General features: G+C 38.7%; 1 protein-coding gene across 1 annotated transcript in view; it reads left to right on the top strand.

Annotated features, from left to right (window-relative positions):
* GPC5 (glypican 5) overlaps window positions 1-22,830 on the top strand; it is a 643,456-nt gene that overhangs the window by 91,317 nt on the left and 529,309 nt on the right. The window contains exon 4 of the mRNA XM_010006360.1: window positions 18,618-18,751. Coding sequence (XP_010004662.1) covers window positions 18,618-18,751 — 134 coding nt within the window. The remainder of the gene's footprint in view (window positions 1-18,617; window positions 18,752-22,830) is intronic.

The following is a 22,830-nucleotide window of genomic DNA, read 5'->3' as shown; positions in this document are numbered from 1 at the left end:
TCTTTCCCTTTGTTCTTCCTGTTTCAAATTCACACCTTTAATTCCGGCCTCCCATACCTCTGCTGACTGACAAATAACTGCAGCACCCATTCATCACCTCTATGCCTGGAAAATATGCCATATTATTCTGGAGAATCTAGTGGTGTTGGTTGTGCAACTGATATTCACATACTTATCTTTGTTCATATACTTACATTGACATATATTAATGGCACTTCTGTTCTGTATTCCTAAAGTCTGTTTATGTCCCTTATTTACTATTTACGCTCAGTGCATAGTGGACCCTAATCTTGTTACCTGGTAGAAGTTGGAAGAAACAAATCACACAAATTCTGGCACTTTTTAGTTTTGGAAGTGTGGAATTCGTGCTATAGGTTTGGTGAAAATCTTGGATGCACCTACAAAAATTTGGAATGGAATTTTTTGAAAGTGCTGGCTTCACTGTGTTCTGAGCAATGTGGACTTTCAATGGAACAGTTATCCAGAGAGTTGGAGATAACAAAAACATCAGTTCTCAGTTCCTTTCACTGAGCTTCATTAATCTTGAAAGAAAATCCAAGTTATATGTCTCCTAAAAAATATGCATAATTAAAACAGACTTTTGTCAGCAGTTTTTATATTTTGCAGTTTTTATATTTTTAACAGAGTAAGCTTGATTGTCAACGAAATAGCAGATTAACAGCATTGCTAATTCTGGACAGTCCTGTGTCTGGATATATTTGGTAACTTTCATAGCTTTACAGGTTAAGGCACTTACAGAGATGCAAGAGAGATGCATTCTTTGAAGTAGCTATCCTGTTAGCCTACTTCCTTGTTATTTATAATCTATTTATTTTTCTATGATTATATGCCTCTAAATACAACAGCTTAATGCTTCATAGCTACTGCATTTTGGTTGCTTGGAGTGCATTAGCCAGTCATGTGAAGTAACTTCACAAGCTATTTGAATTTATATTCTAAAAAGAATTAATTTTCTACTCTATTTTAAAGAAATATTCATCTTAGAATATACTTACTATAAACCTTCTCTATAAAGCAGATCAGGAGAGAGCTCTGAAATTCATCCTTAAAGTTGTAACCATCACAAAGACCTGTACTCAGCACACCTGAAATGGACTTCTGTCTCAATTCTATATGAATATAAAATACACAGTACAATGTCAACCAAAAATGATGATTGATTTAATAAGAATCAGAGATGTAATTACAGCATTTTTCTGTATGGAAACACAGGACAGAAATATTAGGCTGTACTTAAAACCACTATTTGTAATGTGCACCCCTGATTTTGTTTGAAAAACTGGTGATTCATCCACCTTACAAAATTTCAGGAAAACAATGGAATGGAAGAAAAAACATAAACATTTCCATTAAAACCAAAAAATCAGGAAAATAGTGTAAAGGAGAAAAGTAAGAAACACTTTAACCAAACTTAGTCTGCCTAAACAACATCATATGAATGTCTTCTCAGGTTATTTTCATGTCTTTCACTGCACCCAACAGTGTGTACATAGAAGTGTCATACCTTTACTCTTAATTTAATGACCATTTTACCACTAGCTTATTTTATTTTACTTCATTACTGGAGGAATCTTTTACCATTCTTTGATTTTAAGGACTGTGAATGTAGCATACTTTTTAGCAGAATGGTTAAAGGCTTTAACCTTAATTTTGCTTCTTTGGATCTTCTTTTCTTGTTTCACAGTTACTTTTAAAATAAATATTGAAATGATATTTTACAAATGAGCAGGTCTAGAGTTGATGTTATGAAGCATTTATCAAAAGGGTGGTCAAACTCTGGAAAAGGGTTCCTAGAGAGGTGGCCAATTCCTTAAGCCTGTCGCTGTTTAAGATGCATTTGGGCAATGCTCTTAACAGCATGCTTTAGTTTTTGTTCAGCCCTAAAGTAGTCAGGTAGTTGGAATAGATGATCACTGTAGGTCCCTTCCAACTGAAATTGCTCTATTCTATTCTATTCTATTCTATTCTATTTTAATTTGCCTTTATGAAATGTCATTGTCTGAAAATCAAACCGTGGTTAAACTGAAACAAAAGCTCTTTACATAAGAACTAATTATGTGAAATCATAGGTTTGCAGCCTAATTTATTGTATATCCTAGAGTAAAAATGGCAATTGTTACAGAAAACCTAATCACTTATTATTTAACAAATTAAGCATATTAAACAGCATTGTATAATTTATTACTGCATTGGTTTATTATCCATATTTTTTATATTTAAATTTCACAGTAAATTTATCTATTGCAAACATTCTAGGTATACCATATCTGATTGGAAAGAGGTACGTTTAGACAGGTATCTACCTGGCTCTTCCAAAGAGCTGACTGCATTTATCTGTGATTCATCTGCTGCTGTGTATACAACTTTTTCCAGCACTTGCACAATGCAGAGGTGTGCAGACAGTGTTATTCTGAGGGACTCCTCCAATGCTGCAGTAAAAAAAACCCAACTTGAGGGCATGGACAATTTACCATATTCAAATCCCTGACTGCCCTCTCTTTCATGCTTATTGCTCCTGCTGCTTCTTCATGATTGCTGTGATTACCTTGGAGGATCACTCAGTCTCTCTTCGTAAGAGTCCTGTATAGCACAAGGCTCCATGTGCACTTGGCATGTGCAGAAAAGAGAAGCACTGTCACTGCTGGACACAGTTTTTTGCCTCAGGATGGCCCCAGTATGGGCAGCTGATGTAGCTCTACTGACTCCTCCCAAGCTTTGGTCCTTTTGCCAACCTGTATTTTGGCATCAGTCAAACCGCTCTGTCTATATTTAAGTATGTATGTATGTATGTAGTGTGGATGTGGATTACTAGCTTGCAGTTTCTCTCTGGGAAAAAAAAAAAAAAGGAAAATGTAACTCTAAAAGAGGATTCTCTCTGAAATAAGATGCAGTGAGATGGAGAGAAAGGGAATGTCAGTAAGGGTGAGATATACAGATTGGTGTCCTGAGTATGATCTGCAGAACCTCCACACTCCATCGACGGTCTACTCTTTACAGGCTTAGGTTACATCTGTGTCACTGGAGCCTGATTTCACTGTCAACAACAACCCATAGTTTATCAATAATGCAGTATACATTGCAGGTGGAGAAAGTTGAAAACATGAGAGAACTTGTGGATAGAGCATACTCTATCTTACTGATATTAGGCAAGGTTGGTGTGCTGCCTTTCAGTATTTGTTTGCTTCAGGTGTTCATCTGGAAGGGGCACACATTGTGGGGGAATTATAACCACTCTGGTATCTGCTGGAAGGACAACATAGCAGTGAAAAAGCAATCTAAGAGATTCTTGGAATGCATTGGTGACAACTTTCTGGCATAGGTGATTGAGGAGCTAACAAGGAAGGGTGTTCTGTTGTACTTGATAATTACAAAGAAGGAAGAATGTATTAGGGTGGTGAAAGTCAGGAGAAGCCTTGAGATGGTAAGAGTTCAGTATTCTAAGAGGAGAAAGCAGTGCAAAAAGGAAGACCCCAACTCTTTGATTTCAGGAGACCAGATTACCTGTCTTCAGAGATATGCTTGGAAGAATCCCATGGGGTATGGCCATGGAGCATAGAGGAATTCAGGAGAGCTGGTTGATACTCAAAGATCAGCTCCTCCGAGCTAACCCAGGAGGAGTATAGAATTGGCATCCAGTATTGCAGGGGTAGGTTTAGAAGAGCTGGAGTTGAATTCTGCTTGAATAAGGTTATTGGACTATATGACCTCAAGAAATCTCTTCCAACTTAAACAGTTCTGGGATTCTGGGACATTAGAAGGTGGGTTCATCGGAGAAATATTCCTACTGAGGAACCATCCATTTCTGAATCAGTAGCTGTGTTGGAATAGGACCTACATATGGACGTCATGGACAGGGAGGAACCTGTCATGTTTGTGGTGTTACTCTTCTAGTGGAGGACGTGGGGCTTTGGCTTCATCTCATGCCTAAAGAACATTGCCATGCAAGGTATTCACTACAACAGTATGCTGACTCTGCACAAGGCAGTACATGTTAACTATTTCACAGGTCTTGGGTCAAGGCAGAAGCAAATTAACTGCTCCTTATACAATCTCAGAGCATGGGTGAAATTCTCCAGGACAGGAAAGATAAAAATTGGGCCAAGAGAGTGATAGCCCAGAGATTCTCAAAGGAGTTGGTCGCAAAGCTATCAGCAATAGGTCCTTTTGCTCTCAAGAGAAGTGGAGGTATTGAGAATAAACTGGAGAGAAAATTAACCTTGTTTTAGAGATTGCACAGATACAACCTGAATTTGATAGTGTGGGAAAATTAATTGTATTGTTCATATCAGCAAAATATCTAACCAGGCTCAGCCTCGTATTCCTTTAACTTTCAGCAAGTGTGCATTCCCATTACCAATTTGTAAAAAGCAAACCAAAGTGAGCAACATGTCATATAGCTTTTTTTTTTTTTTTTTTCTTTTTTTTTTTTTTAAGGAAAAAATTAAATGTGTAATTTTCAGCAAAGCAGACTTTGGAATGAAATTGTAGCGTTCTGCCTGAAGCTTCTGACATATGTCTCTACCATCATTACTTTGCTGATTTTAAATTCCTTGATAAATTGATGAATTTAAATTACTTCACAAGATCGATATAAACTGATTTGTGGAAAGTGCTGAACAGTAATTGGTTTTAAAGTCCTCATCTTATACATGTCCGTATTCTAATATAATTTTGTTCTAAAGGAAGGTTTGATATCTAACCTAACATAGAGCTGAATACCATTACCTTCCATTTCTCTCTTCAGAGATATGCATCCAGCTGTAGCTGTGAAAAATGATGGTGCTTATATAAGAAAGTATGGCTTTTATATATATATATATATGAGTAATTTTTGTTAATATAGCATGGAATGAGCGTACTGCAGTCATGACCTCCATCTAATTCAGATTCCTCTAGTGTTTCTTTTTACTTTCACCTCATTTCAAAATGGAAAAAGCTCCTTGCTGCTGTCAAAAGGTATTGTTCTAAGGCTAAAATAGGCTTCATTCATCAGGAAAGAGAATGGAGAACTTTGAAAATAAAGCGAAAATCAACGAAGCAAGTATTTATGGCTTATTTGTAACTAATGAAAAGTTGTTTTCATTAAATAGCAGGCTTTCTTCCTACCTAAACATACGTAGTGGTTTGACAGCTCTTCCCATTTTTTTCTGGTTCTATCCATCCTTGCTATATATTTCAGTAGCTTGCACTTGGTGAGATCTGAAGTGTCACCCTGGTTTCTGTATTCTTACCCTCTATACCACGCAAAATATACTGCTGTTATAAATGCCCATGCTATTTTATAGATTTTGTAACTAAAATCTGTGTTTCCCAAATAACAACAAAATCCTCCGCTACAATATTTTACACTAAAATAGTGGTAATCACATCCCAGAGGATCTCATGCAATCCCCGTTGTAAGCTCTGTGCTGCAGAATTCTTCTCAGAACCTGTCTTTTCCCAGTGCATTTAGTTTTAAATGTGTAGAAAAAGAACTCAAAATAATTTATAGAATGTTAACAGAAGCAATAAAACTTCCATAGTTCTGCACAATTTGTGGAAGAATGTATGTTAGTGTATGATCTGCCCCTTTAGCAGGGCATTACTGCTAAAATGCACAATGGAAAATAAATTTGGTACATGTTGGTGGACATGCACTTGCTAATATCCTGTTAGTGTGTTTATTTTAAGGTTAATGATACACTGGCAGATGTGCAGCAAACACTGGAAGCACTGAGTTCTTTTAAGTGCTTCTTAAACATAATAGCAGAACATGAAGCCATGAAATCATGTCTGGCTAAATTAAAGTCAATTGCTACCAGTTTCTCGGTATGTGATTGTATGGAGGGACAGTTTTTGGTATCCGTTTCAAGACATAATTTCCAATTCCTCTTCTTTCAGCCAATTGCTGAAAATTTCATGCTGAATTGCACAGGTTCCTGCAGTTGTTGCAGAGTAGTTATTTGCTGTACAGGGTGCTGGTGCACTGGTGCTGGCAGTGGGGCCTGAAGAGGCCTCTGTGAGGAGAGGCTGGGGCTGCCCTGGCCGGACAGAGGCAGTTTCAGCTGGCTCATACCAACCCACCACAGGGCACTGCTGAGCCACCAAGGTGGTCCCTTGGGGAAAACTTATTTAAGAAAGCTCAAAAGTGATGTATGGCAGTGAGGAGTGAGGGGGAAAAAGTGAAAGAAACAGACCACCAGATTCCACAGTCAGTGAAGGAGTAGAGGAAGGAAGTGTTCTAGGCACTGGAGCAGGTATCTTTCCTGCAGCCTGTGGAAAAGACCATGGCAAAACAGTTTGTGCCCCTGCAGCCCATTCAGTAGAGCACAGTGGAGCAGATTCCTGCACTGCAGCTTGTGGATAGCCTCATGCTGGAGCAGGAGAAAAGTGTGAGGAGGGAGGAGCAGCAGAGACAATGTGTTATGGACTGACTACAGCCCCCATTGCTTGTCCTCCTGCAGCACTTTGAGGGGCCGGGGGGAGGCAGAGGAGTTCGGAACAAAGGAACGAGGTCGAACCTGGGATGAAGGGCCGGTGCAAGGAGGAAGATGGTTTTTGTTTTAACTTTGTTTCTTACAATCCTACTCTATTTTTAATTGGCAATAAATTTAGTGTGTTTAAAGCAAATCCACTTCAGAATTTGAAATTACCTCAGTCTGCTGTTAAATCTTTCAGTTTACTGCACTTCCTTCTTAAGATTGATATCTGTTTTTTCAGGAAAGCACAGGAGCTTTAATGTGCATCCTTTTTTTTTTTTTTCTTTTTTTTTTTTTAAGAGAAGATTAGGCAAAATTTGTGCAAAACCCATAGGTCTAAAAAGCCTTCCTCTTTTGACTGACCTTTTGACTGCATAGGGACTCAGAAGTCAGAAAAATGCAGAGTAAGCAGTCTGGTCTGCCATCATGTTCTGGTTTTGGGTGACATGCTAGATGTCTAATGCTCCTTTGGCACCATGGTAGGCTTGTCTGAATGTGTCTGCTGGGAAGATGTCCTGAAGGTAAGGAAGATGCTCCAAGAGACTGAAAATACTGCAGTCTGGTTCTTAGTATTTGCAGAAAGAGAAGAAAGGAGGCTTTTCACTCCTTCCTTAAAGCCAAGTAAAAAGCACAAACAAGTGTAAAGGAAAAAGTCAACTGAGAATCCTTTCTTTAGACTGTATATGTGTTTTCTTTTTTTCTCTCTTTTCCCTTTTTTGTTGTGGAACAGAATAACTGTTCACAAGGATAACTGTTTTGCAGAATTTGGGTGTCTCAGTTTGCCCTTAAATCAATTACCAACCATTTGTACTGGAAGAGGAAAACTTTGTGAGGGCAAATCCAGAGAGTTTGAAGCAAATGAGTTTTTCAGGAAGGAAGACAACTAATCTCATATAGTTTGGAATGGGGGAAAAACAACTAGGTTCTCTGAAATACTAACTAGATAGTTGTTTCCCCACCCTTTTTGTTTGTTTGTTTGTTTGTTTGTTTTGTTTTTACATTCAGATGTTTTCTTGTTTCTTTATTATCATGGAAGGTGACCCTCCTATCTGAAGAGTTGTAGACAGTGTCTTATGCTAAATGAATTAATGCACTATGACTTTTTCTGACAGTGTGTTTGATTTTATTGGCTTACGTTCTTTTGTTGCAGATCTTACTGACAAAACTGCTCTCCTCTTCAGAATTTTGCAGCATAAACTGCAGCCTGCCACAAAGTGTAAACACATCGTGCAGATATGCTGACACAGCCAACTTCTTTGCTTCCATAAATTCCTTATGTATTATAAGTAGTAATACATTTTTTGTTCAAAGTGAGTAGCATGCCAGATAAAGGTTCTAGAGCTCCATTTCTGCTTCCACATTCCTACTGAATTTCTTTTGATTTACGCAGGTGAACCTGGATAGACTTAGATTTCATGAAGAATTCTACCTGCATCAGACAAGAAGGCATAATGTTAGTCCTCTACATCTGAGTGTACTTTCAGGGCACACAGAAGTAAGGAGCAATAAAATATATTTTAACCACTAGAGAGCATAGATAAATCAGTCTAACTACACACAGGCTGCTGATGTTTGGAAAGGGCTACTGCCGGTTTTATATAATTGCTTTTCAGAGGAGAACCACAGAGTGTTTTCACTGAACATAAATGAAACACCTTGGCATCCACTGAAGCAGACTTGGATTGGGAGAGCTGGCAGCCTCTCACAAGAAGCAGTTTTGTTGAACTGCCTTTGAAGAGTTTGAACTGGCAGTGCTATATTCTGGCTGCAGGGTAACTTGGCTGAGAACATTAGGATTTCCCCTGACATTAAGCCATTAAAAAAAAAAAAAATAATCCTTCCCTCCCACCCCCATTCAGAAGGAGAAACTATTTTTACTGCCAGACTTGCTGAGTGTTAGTCCCTCATGAAAGGAGCAGCAGAATTAAAACCATTTAAGGTTTTGGTAATTAAAGAGCAGAAGACAAGAATTAGAAGTATATTGACTACCTCATATTTAATGGGCTATTAGATTTTATTTTACAATCAGAATATGCAAAGTTATGAAAGAAATCAGAGATAATTAAAAATGGACAAGATATGAGAATAGTCTTAAGAACTTAGGCTGGAACACTGCTTTTGATAGATGGAGGGGTAGGAGGAGGATATGAGTCTCAGTCACATGAAAGTTTTGGACTGTGACTCCCAGAATCCCAACAGCTTGGCCAGCTGTCTTTTGCAAAATCTTATTTAAGAATTTACTGATTAAAACCTCCTGTTTTACAAACACAGCATTTGTATCTCTTCCTTGGTCCTCCATCTTGACTGTAGATTTCACCAAAAAGGTGTACAGCAAAGACATTGATGCCACACTAGTACCAAACAGAGGGGAATAGTAAGTTCAGTATCTCCAAGTTATGGTTTTATTTATGTATCACAGAAACTTTTTTTTTTTTTTCCCAGCACGCAATCCTCTATTTTTTTTTTTCTGATAATGGTACCAGTGCCTTGCTGATGGGTCTGGATTTGGTATATCTAGAGTTTGCATTTATCTTTGCTCAACACCATCTCATTGGATGTGGGGCAAACCATTACATTAAATGAGGTTGCTTTGAATTGGATTGTTTTTTTGTTTGTTTTTGTGTGTGTGTTTTTGTTTTTTTTCCTGAGCTTGAAACCACTTCCAACTTACTTGAAAAATTATAAATGCACTTTTTCACGTATCAACTGAGCTTTTATTTACAATTCCTAATAAAATTGCTTTGAAGTTATCATTATTTGGTAAATCCCTTTAAGGTTTTTTTTTTAAGGTCTTGCAAGTGAGTATAAATTGTTTAATAATTAGTGCAAGCATTATTCTACTATCAGCTTTACTCTGTAATTCTCTAGACTGTTGTTCACAATGTCACAATGTTGTTCACCCTTTCAGCTGGTCTTGAACTTCTCTTGCAAGTTTTGTAAAAGTATTAAACCTGTATGTGAAACTTATAAAATTGTATGTTGCCACTTAAAACTCTTTCACTTAGAGTTCTTAACATGTATTGACAAGAGTACTGAGGCTACAGTGAAGAAGGAGACTAGTCACAGATAAAGAACACATTTATAAAGAAAGCAAAGGAATAAATGTCACCATTTCTCCATGATTTTCCCGTGTTATAAACACTGGTGGTACTGCACCTTCTGTCCTAAGACCTTCTCATTAAGGTTTTCTTCTGAAGGTAAACGGCCCATTGTACCAAATGCTTGCTCTCTTTGTTTTCAAGAACTTACATTTTTTCTTTATTCTTTCATGGTCATGTGCGTCCTCTCACATATCAAAATACATTATTTTTATTTTTATTTTTTTGCAACAGAAGTTTAATATTAAGTTAACAACTCTTACGAGTAGCAAAGGATAAAAGCCTAGTGCTTGGAAATACCGTGATGCTGGTGCTCCCTCTTGCGGTCTGTCTACAATAAGACAAACCAGAGAAACCAACGCCAAGTGTTGTATTGGCTCCTGCAGCAGGAGCCCAGCTGGAGATTATTACAAGTTAAAAGGAGACACGAGTCTTACTATGATAAATCTTCATTTCCGTCTGCTTAGATGATCAGAAGGTGCCCAACCCATGAGTTGCCCGGTGACAGAGAAGCCATCCTCACTTGCTCTGCTTGTAGAACCTGGCTGGCAAAATGAGGTTCAAAAAGGAGCATGCTGTATTGGTCGTTGTCTTCTCTGACACACAGCCATCTATCTGAAAGTATTACACATCCACTTGCAAGGATTAACTCTGAATCAAAGAAACGGAATGCATTTTTAATTTATTTTATTATTTTTTTTTCTGGATTCATAGTTCAGGTAGTTTAATTAGTAATCTGTTCCTGGAAATGCTTATGACTCATCAAGAATTTATTTTTTGAAGAAAGTATCCACTTATGTATTCGTAGAAAATAGAGTAAAATTATTTTCATAACAAATGTGTTTTCAAGCAGTCCATCCCTGCAATCTAATTCTAGCTCTGCTTTAGTTCCTAGACTTCAGCTATCCTTTTGCTTCTGAGTGTTTGAGGAGATGTAACTTCTTCTGAGGGATGGAGGCAAATTTGTGATCTGATAGCTAGAACTGAAAACCACCAGAGTAATCACTAAAACATGCATTTAATAAAAGCATTTAAAAATGTTTGAATGTACTATGGCTACACTGATGACTTACAGGTCTGAGAGACTGTATCAATCTAGCGAATGCCTGACACATACCTCATTTACAGAAAATCTGGAAATCCTGGATATATTTGTATAAAAAGATGTACAGTGCTTTTTAAATAGGGTAGGGAAAGGCAGGGCAGGGCAGGGCAGGGCAGGGGAAGGGGAAGGGGAACGGAAAGGGGAAGGGAAGGGGAAGGGGAAGGGAAGGATGAAACAGTTAAACATAAAAGAAAGGGCAATTTTCACACTCCCATTTCTACTTACCCTCTAGAGCTGATTCTAAACCCGAGGCTTTTTTTTATCCAGAGAAATGCGTCCTTCCCTGTTACTCTACGCACAGCAGTAAAACTAGTGAAATAGACCACAGACACTGTGAGAACAGAAGATGCTCATCTTTTCAGTGTATTTTACAACAGCCTATGACCCAAAGTGGAGCAGAGAGTCTCTGGTTTCCTGAGACTTAATATCTGGCACAGTGGCAGCATTTATAGGATATAGCATAGCTAATCACTGAGACTTGGCATATCTACTGCAAAGTGCACCACAGGATGGTGCATTCAATTTGCTTCAGTCATTTCATGTAATTTCACTAGAAATTCTGAGCCCAGAAAGAACCATCTCTATAGTGGAAAAAAAAATAAAAAACAACACCCAAAAATGTGACTGGTATCTTCTATTGAGCATTGAATTTAGAGAACAGTGTCCCACCATTAATGATACAATGCTTGCATCATTGTCCAGTCCTATGTAAATGTAAAGCTTATGATGCTCGAGTTTTCCAAACTGTAAGTAACCAGGAATTGCACTGAGCAAAATCAAACTGCCATAAAGTTCATGTGTGGCACTAATTGCAATTTAACTGCATGGTTATTACAAGAGCTTTTAATTAACCCAGTCATCATACTGTGGCATACAAATTGTGCATAATAACAGCATGCTGAGTATAATGACAATAGGTTTGTCTGAACTGTGAAAATCGGGAGTTTTATTTTTTTCTGAGGTTTCTTTTTATGCCCTTAAATATTATGCAGTATTTAAGAACATTTGACCAAAAGAATTAAAAAAAAAACACCCCACAACCACCCAACAGAAAAACCCTTAGCAAGCTGCAGAGTCTTGTCTGTTTTAAAATTTTATATCAGTCTTAATTATTCCTGAAATTCACTGAGATGTGTAGTTCTCTCCTGAATAGTATTTTTGGTGTTTTTTCAGTGTCAGTTTTCTCAGGGTATTTTCAGTCCCTTTAAAAAATAATTTTATACATTCTTTAAGGTTTTGTGTTTGAAGCCAAGGAAAATGCTCAGTTGGTGGAAACAATCAGTGAGAATACCCTTTCAGTGAAACCGGATGATAGTAAGAATACATTCATATCATATATTGCTGCAAAATGGTCATTTGTTAGATCATTAGTATAGTGAGACCATTCTCTATCTGTCAGTTATGGCTCCAGTCTGTGTCTCTCAAGACTGGTGGCAGTAGCATTGAACAAATTTTTACTTGGAAGGTTCATTTTGCAGCCCAAAGACAAAAACTAAGAACCAGCATAGCTAATGGATATAGTTGAAGTCCTTCAGGAGACTTCAGAAATACAACTAAGTGCTGTTGCACTTTAACCTTGTACTTATTCCTGAAGATCTGAAGAATTCATTAAAAAATACATGTATATTAAAAAAGCAGATATTATTATGGAAAGTGTATTTATCTATTTTTTAGACTTGTCACCACCCATGTGCTGGGAAATGAGATACAGACGTTTTGGATTTAAAATGTGTCTCACAGACAGATCAGGCATCTGAAGACAAAATAAAGAGTGTAAGACTTTTTTGTGTCCACAATTTTACTGAAAAAAACAGGTGACAATGAAGACTGAGTCAGTGAGGGAGGCAAAAGTATATTTGGCCTACCTGTATGGTTAATGGTTTAAAAATTATGTAAAACTTACAGTCACTAGTGAACAGTTAAAAAATACAGATCGAGTTCAGCTGGGTGAGTGATACAAGTGTGATGTGCCAAACAAAAAAGAAGCAACAGCACACAAAACCAGTTGGTCAATCAGTGGCCCCAGGGGTTTAAATATCAGCAATATGAGAAACATAACAGAAATTACGACATCACCATTGTACATGCTGAAGTAGCTCATCCTACAGAAACTGTTCAGAACAACACAGAAGTAAGCAACTTTGCTAGAGATTGGTGAGCCAGCTTTCAGCTGTGAGACCTGTTCTTGTCATTAACGGAACTGAGTTCTAAGCAGTGTGATTACTGTCATGCACTTCTTTGTATGAATGGCAGAGGTGTATATGGTGCTGTACAAAAAGCTCATGGAGCAAATCCCTCTGGGGACTGTCACAAGTCAATTGAAGCATGCAATTGGGAAAAAACCAATATGGATTTGCCAGGGGCAAATCCTGCTTGACAAACCTGATTGTCTTCTACGACAAAGTCATCCTGCTCAGTTGATGTAGGGCGAGCAGTGGACATCATCTACCTGGATTTCTCCAAGGCTTTTGATACAGTCCTCCACAGCCTCCTCGTGGAGAAACTGACTCATTATGGCCTTGACAAGTGGTCTGTGCAGTGGGTGGGGAACTGGCTGGCAGACCGTACTCAGAGGGTGGTAGTAAATAGCTCCTTCTCAAACTGGCAACCATTCACAAGTGGGGTCCCTCAGAGATCGATATTGGGCCCAAAGCTCATCTTCATAAGTGACCTGGATGTTGGGATCAAGAGCACCCTGATGAAGTTTGCTGATGACATCAAGATGACTGGAGAGGCTGACACTCCAGAAGGGAGGGCCACCCTCTGGGATGACCTAGACAGACTGGAGGAGCAGGCTAGCAGGAACCTTATAAAGTTCAACAGGAAGAAGTGTAAGGTCTTGCACCTGGGAACACGTAACCCAGGAGTGCAGTTCAGATTGGGATCAACCTGGGTGGAGACCAGCCCTGTGGAAAGGGACCTGGGGGTCTTGGTGCATAACAGGCTCAACATGAGAGAACAGTATGCTGCAGTGGCAAAGAAAGCCAACAGGATGATGGATTGCAACAACAATGGCATCATCACCAGCAGAGGTAAAGAAATCATCCCGCTCTACTTGGCACTTGTCAGACCACACCTGGAGTATTGCATTCAGTTTTGGTCCCTGCTCTACAAGAAGGATGTGGACAGGCTGGAGAGGATTCAGAGAAGGGCCAAAGGACGATCAGGGGACTGAAGGACCTGCCATATGAGGAGAGGCTGAGAAAATGGTTCATTGAGCCTTGAGAAGAGAAAGCTTTGGGGAGACCTACTTACCATGTTGCAGTACTTAAGGGGTTGCTGACAAGAGGATGGAGACTCCCTATTTACAAGGAATCACATGGAAAAGACATGGGTAATGGGCATAAGTTGCTCGTGGGGAGATTCCAGCTGGACACAAGAGGTAAATTTTTCACCATGAGGACAGTCAAACATTGGAATAGTTTTCCAAGGGAAGTGGTAGATTCCCCCACACAGCATGGTTTTAATCTCAGCTTGATAAGGTGCTGAGCCATCTCATATGAACTTTAGTATTACCTAGAGAGTCTGGACCAGATGATTCTTGAGGTCCCTTCCAACCTGGCATTCTGTGGCTCAATGAATTCTTATAATTTCACTAATGTTGTTTTCAGAATTTTCCAGAAATGTCTTCTGGGAAAAAAAGAACAACAACCACTTCTTAAAAAGACATTTCAGATAATGGCTGGATTTTGATGGTATTTATGTATATAAAGTTTATCCAAACAATTTTTTTTTTTTAACATTTTATATTTGAAACTAGTGTTTATTTTTAAATGTATCACTGAATGCAAATCTCTTGGGATTCCTATAGAATGTGTTTCTTGAGACATTGACTCAAAGAGAATAAGCAGACGGAAAGGTCATTAAGCCATATTTTGAAGCAACTAATACATATAAAACAAGTATGAGCCATATTCCAAGTCTCTATGACTGTAAAAATATTTTGTTCTCTTGATTTGTTTGGTTTAAGTGGAGTAAAAGATGAGATTTTATTGTAAATTCAAGAAATAAAGGTAGGCATGGATTCTCTTGCCTTCCTAGTGGAGCTGAATGCATAAGGTGTTTTTTTGTTTGTTGTTTTGTTGGGTTTTTTTAAGATTGCTATAACTGGAACCAGTTTATTTATTATTTTTATTTCTTTTTTCCCCTGATCCAAAGGCTTGGTACTCATCTGCTTAGAGTCTTTATTAGGCGGCAAATCATCTCCACCATGTTTCTCCTCCTCTTACAGGCTTCCACCCTACAGTCAATCTCTGAGAGTGCCTGGACTGCTAAGGTGAATCTTTCAGATATGCAAGGCATCTAACACTTACAGCAACCTACATTCCTAGCCCATGCTTGTCATGAGACAGACCCTCTTTCCCAAACATCTGGATGTGACTCTCATTGTCTGTTAAGTCCTTATTTTTATTCTTGGCAAGACAAAAAGCTTTCTAAGAGTGTATGGCAAGCTGGGACTGAGGCAACCCAAGCCACAAGTTTCTTTCTCCTAAAGGATGATCATAAGCATAATGCTCCCCATGTCACATCAGTGAGCATTAGAGAATATAAGCAGAGACAAGTAACAAGACAAAAGCATTTTTTGCCTCTCGTAGATCTGCATTATATATATACAGTGGCTGATGGGATAGACTGCTGCAGAGGCTGGCAAAATGAAGCACTGAAGGAGCAGACTTGCACAAGGATGGATGAAGCCTAGAAAGAGCATAGAGCCTTACAGAGCGGGAAATGGGACTCCACTTAAGCTGATGAAGAGTGTGGGGTAATGCACTCTGAAGAAGAACTAATGGGGTCAACAGCAGGAAAAGTGTGAGAGAGTTTTGAAACAGAATTTGAGGACAAGAACAAATTCAGTAAGATGCAGTCCAAGGACACACTGCCTCTTATAAGAAATGGTGAGGTGAATGCTTTAAGTCACATTCAAAGTATATCCCATTATGCCCCTGAAAGGACATTAGCCATATGTCCAGGGACAATTTTTGTACAGGTAAATTAATGCACTTCATTTAAAGGGGATTCAAACTATAACTTGAATGCCTAAATAAAATTGTGAATTACAGCCAAAAAGAACTTTATCCCCACTTTCAATTTGGAAAGTGAATGCTTATTCATGTGCAGTAATAATGCTGATTCTTTCTTCTTTTGACTGGCCTAAGCAAGTGCATTCAATGAGCCTACACTGTCACCACTTACACCATGCACAACAACAAACTCATAAAAATTAGATATGTTAATTTTATTTTAAATTTTAAATGTATTTCACAGAATCATAGAATCATAGAATGGTTTGAATTGGAAGGAACATTAAATATCATCTAGTTCTAGCTCCACTGCATGCGCAGGGATACCTCCCACTAGATCAGATTGCTCAGACCCCCATCCACAGCTTCCCTGGGCAATCTCTTCCAGTGTCTCACCACCGTCACACTAAAGAATTTCCTCCTAATGTCTAACCTAAATCTATCCTCTTGCAGTTTTGATCCATTCCCTTTTGTCCTATCACTACATGCTCTTCTTAACAAACAGTGAAAAGTGATCCCTAAGATTTGCACCTTACTCTTTAATATGTGTGTTGGTAACTTGAAAAATGAGTTTTATTTGCTTTCTCTGTTCTTACACTTGAGGATATAAAATGCAACAGGCAGCAATAATCCTTGTTATATAACATATGTATTATTTCCTCTTTTTCATGGTAGCATTTTGAATATGTTTCTGCTTTAAAAGTTAGATCCCTGTCTTAAAGCCAACAGCCATCTCCTCTTTAATTTTTTCTTTAAAAAAATCTTGACTACCTATTGAAATGATGTTTTCATAAATCACATAGAATCATAGAATCTTAGGGGTTGGAAGGGACCTTGAAAGATCATCTATTCCAACCCCCCTGACAAAGCAGGATCACCCAGAGCACATCACACAAGAACACATCCAGGCGGGTTCTGAATGTCTCCGGCGAAGGAGACTCCACAGCCTCTCTGGGCAGCCTGTTCCAGTGCTCTGTCACTCTCACAGTAAAGAAGTTTTTTTCTGATGTTTACATGGAACCTCCTATGTTCCAGTTTTCACCCATTGCCCCTTGTCCTATCACTGGACATCACTGAAAAGAGCCTGGCTCCATCCTCCAGACACTCGCCCTTAACATATTTGTAAACATTGATGAGGTTGCTTCTCAGTCTCCTCTTCTCCAAGCTGAAGACACCCAGCTCCCTCAGCCTTTCCTCATAAGGGAGATGTTCCACTCCTTTCATCATCTTCGTGACTCTGTGCTGGACTCTTCCAAGCAGTTCCCTGTCCTTCTTGAGCTGAGGGCCCAGAACTGGACACAATACTCCAGATGCAGCCTCACCAAGGCAGAATAGAGGGGGAGGAGAACCTCCCTTGACCTCCTAACCACACCCTTTCTAATACACCCCAGGATGCCACTGGCCTTCTTGGCTACAAGGGCACATAATATTCAGATATAAAAATATAAAAATAAGATATAAATATACAAATATACAGATATTTATAGACGTTAATAAGATCTCCTCTCAGCCTTCTCTTCTCAGGACTAAACAGCACATGTTCTCTCATGTTTCTACATAGGAGAGATGTTCAAGTCCCTAAATCATCCTTGTAGCTCTCTGTTCGACACTCTCAAGTCGATCCCTGCCTCTCTTGAATTGGGGAGCCCAAAACTCGATGCAGTACCCCAGTTGAGGTCTCACAAGGGCAGAGTAGAGGGGGAGAAGAACCTCCCTAGACCTGCTGGACACACTGTTCTTAATGCACCCCAGGGCGCCATTGGCTCTTGGTCACAGGATCACATTTCTGTCCCATGGATAACTTGTTGTCCACTTGGACTCCAAGGTCTTTCTCCACAGAGCTGCTTTCTTGCAGGACGACGCCAAATCTATACTGATGCCTGGTGTTATTCCTCCCCAGGTGCAGGACTTTATAGTTGTCCTTATTGAACTTCATGAGGTTCACCTTCACCCAGCTCTCTAGCCTGTCTAGATCTTGTTGGATAGCAGCACAGCCTTCTGGTGTGTCAGCCACCTACATATAGTATTAGTTTTTCAGTAGTGCATGTGTCCTTGGTTACACAAAATCTGCGCTGTTCAGTCTGCTTAAAATCTTGTCTGATGTGATCCCCAGCATGTAGTATCCCTTATTTAATAAATATGTATGGCTCTAATTATTTTTATTGGGTGACAAGGAAGAATAATGAGCTATGAACATGAATTGATACCCTCTATAGTACAAAATACTCAGTATCACATTTTACAAAGAAGAAAATGAGAGTTCATGTGAATTTGTATCTATTGACATCTGGTTCAAAAAGCCAGACGTAAAAAATCCCTTGATATTTTCAACATCTATGCTCCGAATCATTAAACTTACATCTTGGATCATTAAATTTACATCTTACAAGGCTGTAATGTGAGTTTCGACCATGCAAACTGTTCACTATATGCTCTGGGTAACTGTGCTGAACATGCCATAATAATTCATCAACCCTGAAAGAAATCACCAAGTTCAATGCATATTAAAAATATGATTTGGGCATATTACAGAAAAAAAATGGAAATATGCCACTGTTCACAACACATCAGTTCTCTAAGGTTAATGTTGCTGTCTGCATAACAATACACTTTACTTACAGGAGGTAAAAAAGCCACCCAAAATCCATGTGGTGACTTTCTTATACCCTGGGTATTTCTTTAAAGGGAGGGATTTTGTTAGGCTTTTTCCCTGCTATAAAATGACTAATTACGTGTATACTGCTTTCATTACGTGTATAGTGTTGTGGAAAGTATGATCATTAATGACACTTTTCATAGTTTTATGTCAACAGAACAAGCCTTTTTAAGGTAGATTTAAACTGAATGGAGAGATACACAATAATTTTCATTTACATGTGTTTTTCCTTCTTCATGTCACTATTTTTCCTTTTAGGTGAACAAAGTATGTGGTCCTCCTGTAAGGAAGCCTGCAAAGTCTTCAGGTTGCTCCTTTGATCAGAACAAAGATAATCAAAGACTGAAGATGTTCTCAAGAGACAGTGAAGAAACCCTCGCCAACAGAAGAAAGTAAGACATTAGTTTTACAGCCAGAAAGAAAAAGTAAGCCATTAATTTTACAACAGATTAGAGTATATTCGATGCAATGGCATGGAGTACTAGACAATAAATGAAGACTGGAAAGAATTAAATGTTTCAGCAACACAGTCTACTCTTTTGCATTTTGGGAAGAGTAATGTCATTAGTAGGTTTTGTTTTCTGAAGCAAAGGACATATGACCAGAGTAATTTGGTGTGGTCTGAAGTTTTTAAACAAGTGGTAACATTGTAAAAATATTATAATTATGTGTAAATTTTAAAATTACATTTAATTACACATCAGCATGCATTATTAAATCTGTCAAGAAGTGTTTGTGACTTTTTTTCAGAAGAGCTCAACAAATTGAGCAGACTGAAAAAGGTGAATTATTCTTTCTTTCTACTGTGAAAATTGAGACAAGTACACATTTATGGCTAAATCTTTAAATCCTCTTACAAGCAAGTCCAAGTGATTTTTATTGTTTCCTCTGGCTCTTTTGCCAGTATGTAGTGGATTGAGGTGACTGCAAAGACTTGAAGTTTTGAATTATACCTGGTTCAGCATTACAGGGTAAAATCTGTCTAACTGCATATGAGCTAGGTGTTTCAGCTGCTATTATACTCTTGGGAGAGGCAGACTCAGTTCAGAAACTCAGTTCACACAACTACAAGCATCCAGTGCTACTTGAGGATACCTGCCGGTATCCCAATTGATCTGCTGCCAAGAAGGGTGCAGGTGTCCTGTAAGTTGTATCATATATTCCAGACTTCTGCCTGTATCCTAGCTGAGGGCACTTTAAGGCCAGTCTGTCTTTAGATAAATGAATCAGTCTTTAATGACTGTAAGGAGTAGTAGCACTGTAAGGAGTAGGGATTGTATGACAGTTGATCAAATAGAAGTACAAAGTTAAAATCAGAAATTTTATTTCTATCACAATATTTGCTAAAATACACAGGGGTTTTCTTTGTCCTCTTTTTCCTTTCCTTTCACTTTGCAGCACAGAAGGAAATGGAGGAGAGAGAATTGCAAGCAGTAACTTCTCAATCCTAGTGCCTGGAGAAAAAAAAAGGCCCTCTGTGCTTCCAAGGCAGACTATTCTTATTGGTGCAAAGTCCTTCAGATTCCAAATAGTGGAGAAAAACAAACAAACAAAATACCCCCACAGGTGTAAGAGTGACAGAGCACTGGAACAGGCTGCCCAGGGAGGTTGTGGAGTCTCCTTCACTGGAGACATTCAAAACCCACCTGGATGCGTTCCTGTGTGATGTACTCTAGGTGACCCTGCTCTGGCAGGGGGGGTTGGACTAGATGATCTTTTGAGGTCCCTTCCAACCCCTAGGATTCTATGATTCTATGATTCTATGATTTAGAGAACATTGTAGGAATAGAAAGAGATGCAAAACAGAAGTTTGCTTTAGCCAGCACAGTTTGTCAGGAAATACCTATTATATAGGCACATTTTCTTTGTGTTGTGTAGCTAAGGAAGTTCTTGATGTTTCCTGATTGCTCACACTCTGCAAACATTAAACCATATTCTGTCTAGAATATTCATATTTTGTGTCTATTGACCTCGGGGAGATTGCCTGAGAAAACCTTAAAGGGCATCAGAGGCAGTGGGCAGCACAAAGTGATGTTTTCCTATTATTTCTCCCTGCCTGAGATGCTGGAAAAACTTGATGGCATGAAACAGGTGCTACACCAAAAAAAAAAAAAAAAGGGAGGAGGGGGCAAAATATTTGAGATCCACTGACAGAGATTTCAGTTTAACAGCTTCATAGTTGCTATCATCTTCATTTGCTGCCTCCTGGATTGCCTCCCTCCTTAATAGTCACAATCGCTTTATATTTCACTTTATATTCCCATGGCAACTGTAACAATTCCTCACGTGGAAGAGAGACTTCGGCAAATGCTGGCAGCCTGCTTTTAAGGAAGTGCTTTTCTCTGAGTACAGCTCCACTTTATTTACCTCCCATGTGCTTCTGGCAGCAGGTTGCTCTCAGCAACTTTCACAGGTTTTAGCAGAAAAGAAAAGGCTTCTCCCAAACTGTGTAGATTTGATCAATGACAGTTATCTTAGGGAAAACAAATGAGTAAAAATACTCCACTAAATGTGTGGCTCCAAAAAGTTCCCTAATTTCCTAATATTTTTCATATATCTCCAGATGAAAGTTTATATTTCAAAATGCTTGTTGGACTGTCTCTGCCTGAATTTTACCTAAATGACTTTTACCATCAGATATAAGCTGGTGTTTTCTAGTACTGTGTGGTACAAGATGAAAAGGAAATTTCTCTGTGGCTTTAGCACCAAAATTGTCAGATAAATTTAAAAATTTCTAAGCAGAACCCTCCGTAGTAACGTATGAACTTGAAAGTGTATAATGCTTTTTCTTCCAGGACTTAGCATTGCAGGCAGCTTTTAGCAAGGAGAATTAAATTCTAAAAAAAGAATGAACATTTCCAAATAAATGATAAGAAGTATCTGCAGCTTCCACTGACTGTAATTGCACATTTGTGCTCAGCTGCCTATAATTACATGCTATCTGGTCTAGAAGATGATGATGTGAAAATTGACATTCATACCATCTGCCCTTCTAACTACTTTGGTCAGACATCAACAGGGGCTGAAATCAGTTATTACTTCTATATTAACTGTTTTAGCTTTGCCTCAGGATGTATTTAGTAATAAACTGAGTAACTGACCTTTCTGCTAGAATGCAGTTTTTCAAAAGATAATATGGTAGATTTATTTATCTCAAGTTCTGTATTATACATGGTTTGATTTGTGCAGAAGAATAAATTCTAAATAATTATTTTGAGAAGACTCTCTAAACACTAGTTCTCATCCAGACTGTAAACCCAAAGCAAAGACAAAATAAAAATCAATCCCACTCAATGCAAAATGGGGGAAAATTGCAAACATACTGTGCACGGTGGATGCAATTTTGGGGATAGAGAAATACAAGACACCAAAATTCATGGTTTGGAGACTGTGGATTAATCATGTTTATACTTTAAAAATATATTGTGCCTAGGAAAATACATGATGCATAGTTAAAATTGGCCCTACCTGAGATTTTCAGAGCTGCAGTTTTAGATGTATTAGGACACTCATTGCACATTTAATAGGCATAGAAAATCTAAATCACTGTAGCTTGGGTAAAATACTGCCCTACAATTGCAAAAAATGTGGCTTTTAAAATCATAGAATCATAGAATCATTAAGGTTGGAAGAGACCTTAAAGATCAAGTTCCAACCCCCCTGCCATGAGCAGGGAACACTACCACTAGATCAGGTTGCACAAAACCTCATCCAACCTGGCCTTAAAAACCTCCAGGGATGGGGCATCAACAACCGCCCTGGGCAACCCATTCCAGTTCCTCACCACTCTTAGAGTGAAGAATTTCTTCCTAATATCTAACCTAAATCTCCCCTCACTCCGTGTAAAACCATTACCCCTTGTCCTATCACTATCTTCTCTGATGAAAAGCCCCTTCCAAACTTCCTGTAGCCCCTTTCAAGTACTGGAAGGTGCTATAAGGTCTCCCCGAAGCCTTCTCTTCTGTAGGTTGAACAACCCCAACTCTCTCAACCTGTCTTCATAGCAGAGGTGCTCCAGCCCTTTGATCATCTTGGTGGCCCTTCTCTGGACCCTCTCCAAGAGGCCCATATCTTTCTTGTGCTGAGGGCACCAGAACTATACACAGTATTCCAGGTGTGGTCTCACCAGAGCAGAGGGGCAGAATCACCTCCCTGGCCCTGCTGGCCACACTTCTTTTGAATAATGGACTATGTATAATCAACTCATGTTTTATCTGGCTTAAATTGGAATAAACAATACTAATCAATGTAATTCCTCATACCATTTTAGGTTTACATTGACTAAATATAGGGGAATGTATAGAATATTTCTGGCATTTTTTCATAACTCCAGACAACATACAAGAAGTTAACATAAAGTTTGCTGGCTTACAATTACGATGAATAGAGCATTTGCTTGTGCCATTCTTTGTGCCTGCAGGTCATAGATAACTCAGCATAGTCTGATGTTCTAAACCAGAATGAATAAATA

The sequence above is a fragment of the Chaetura pelagica genome, unplaced genomic scaffold (genome assembly GCF_000747805.2).
Source record: "Chaetura pelagica isolate M959 unplaced genomic scaffold, ChaPel_1.0 scaffold29, whole genome shotgun sequence".
Classification (NCBI taxonomy): domain Eukaryota; kingdom Metazoa; phylum Chordata; class Aves; order Apodiformes; family Apodidae; genus Chaetura; species Chaetura pelagica.
This window is presented reverse-complemented; position numbering and strand designations above follow the sequence as displayed.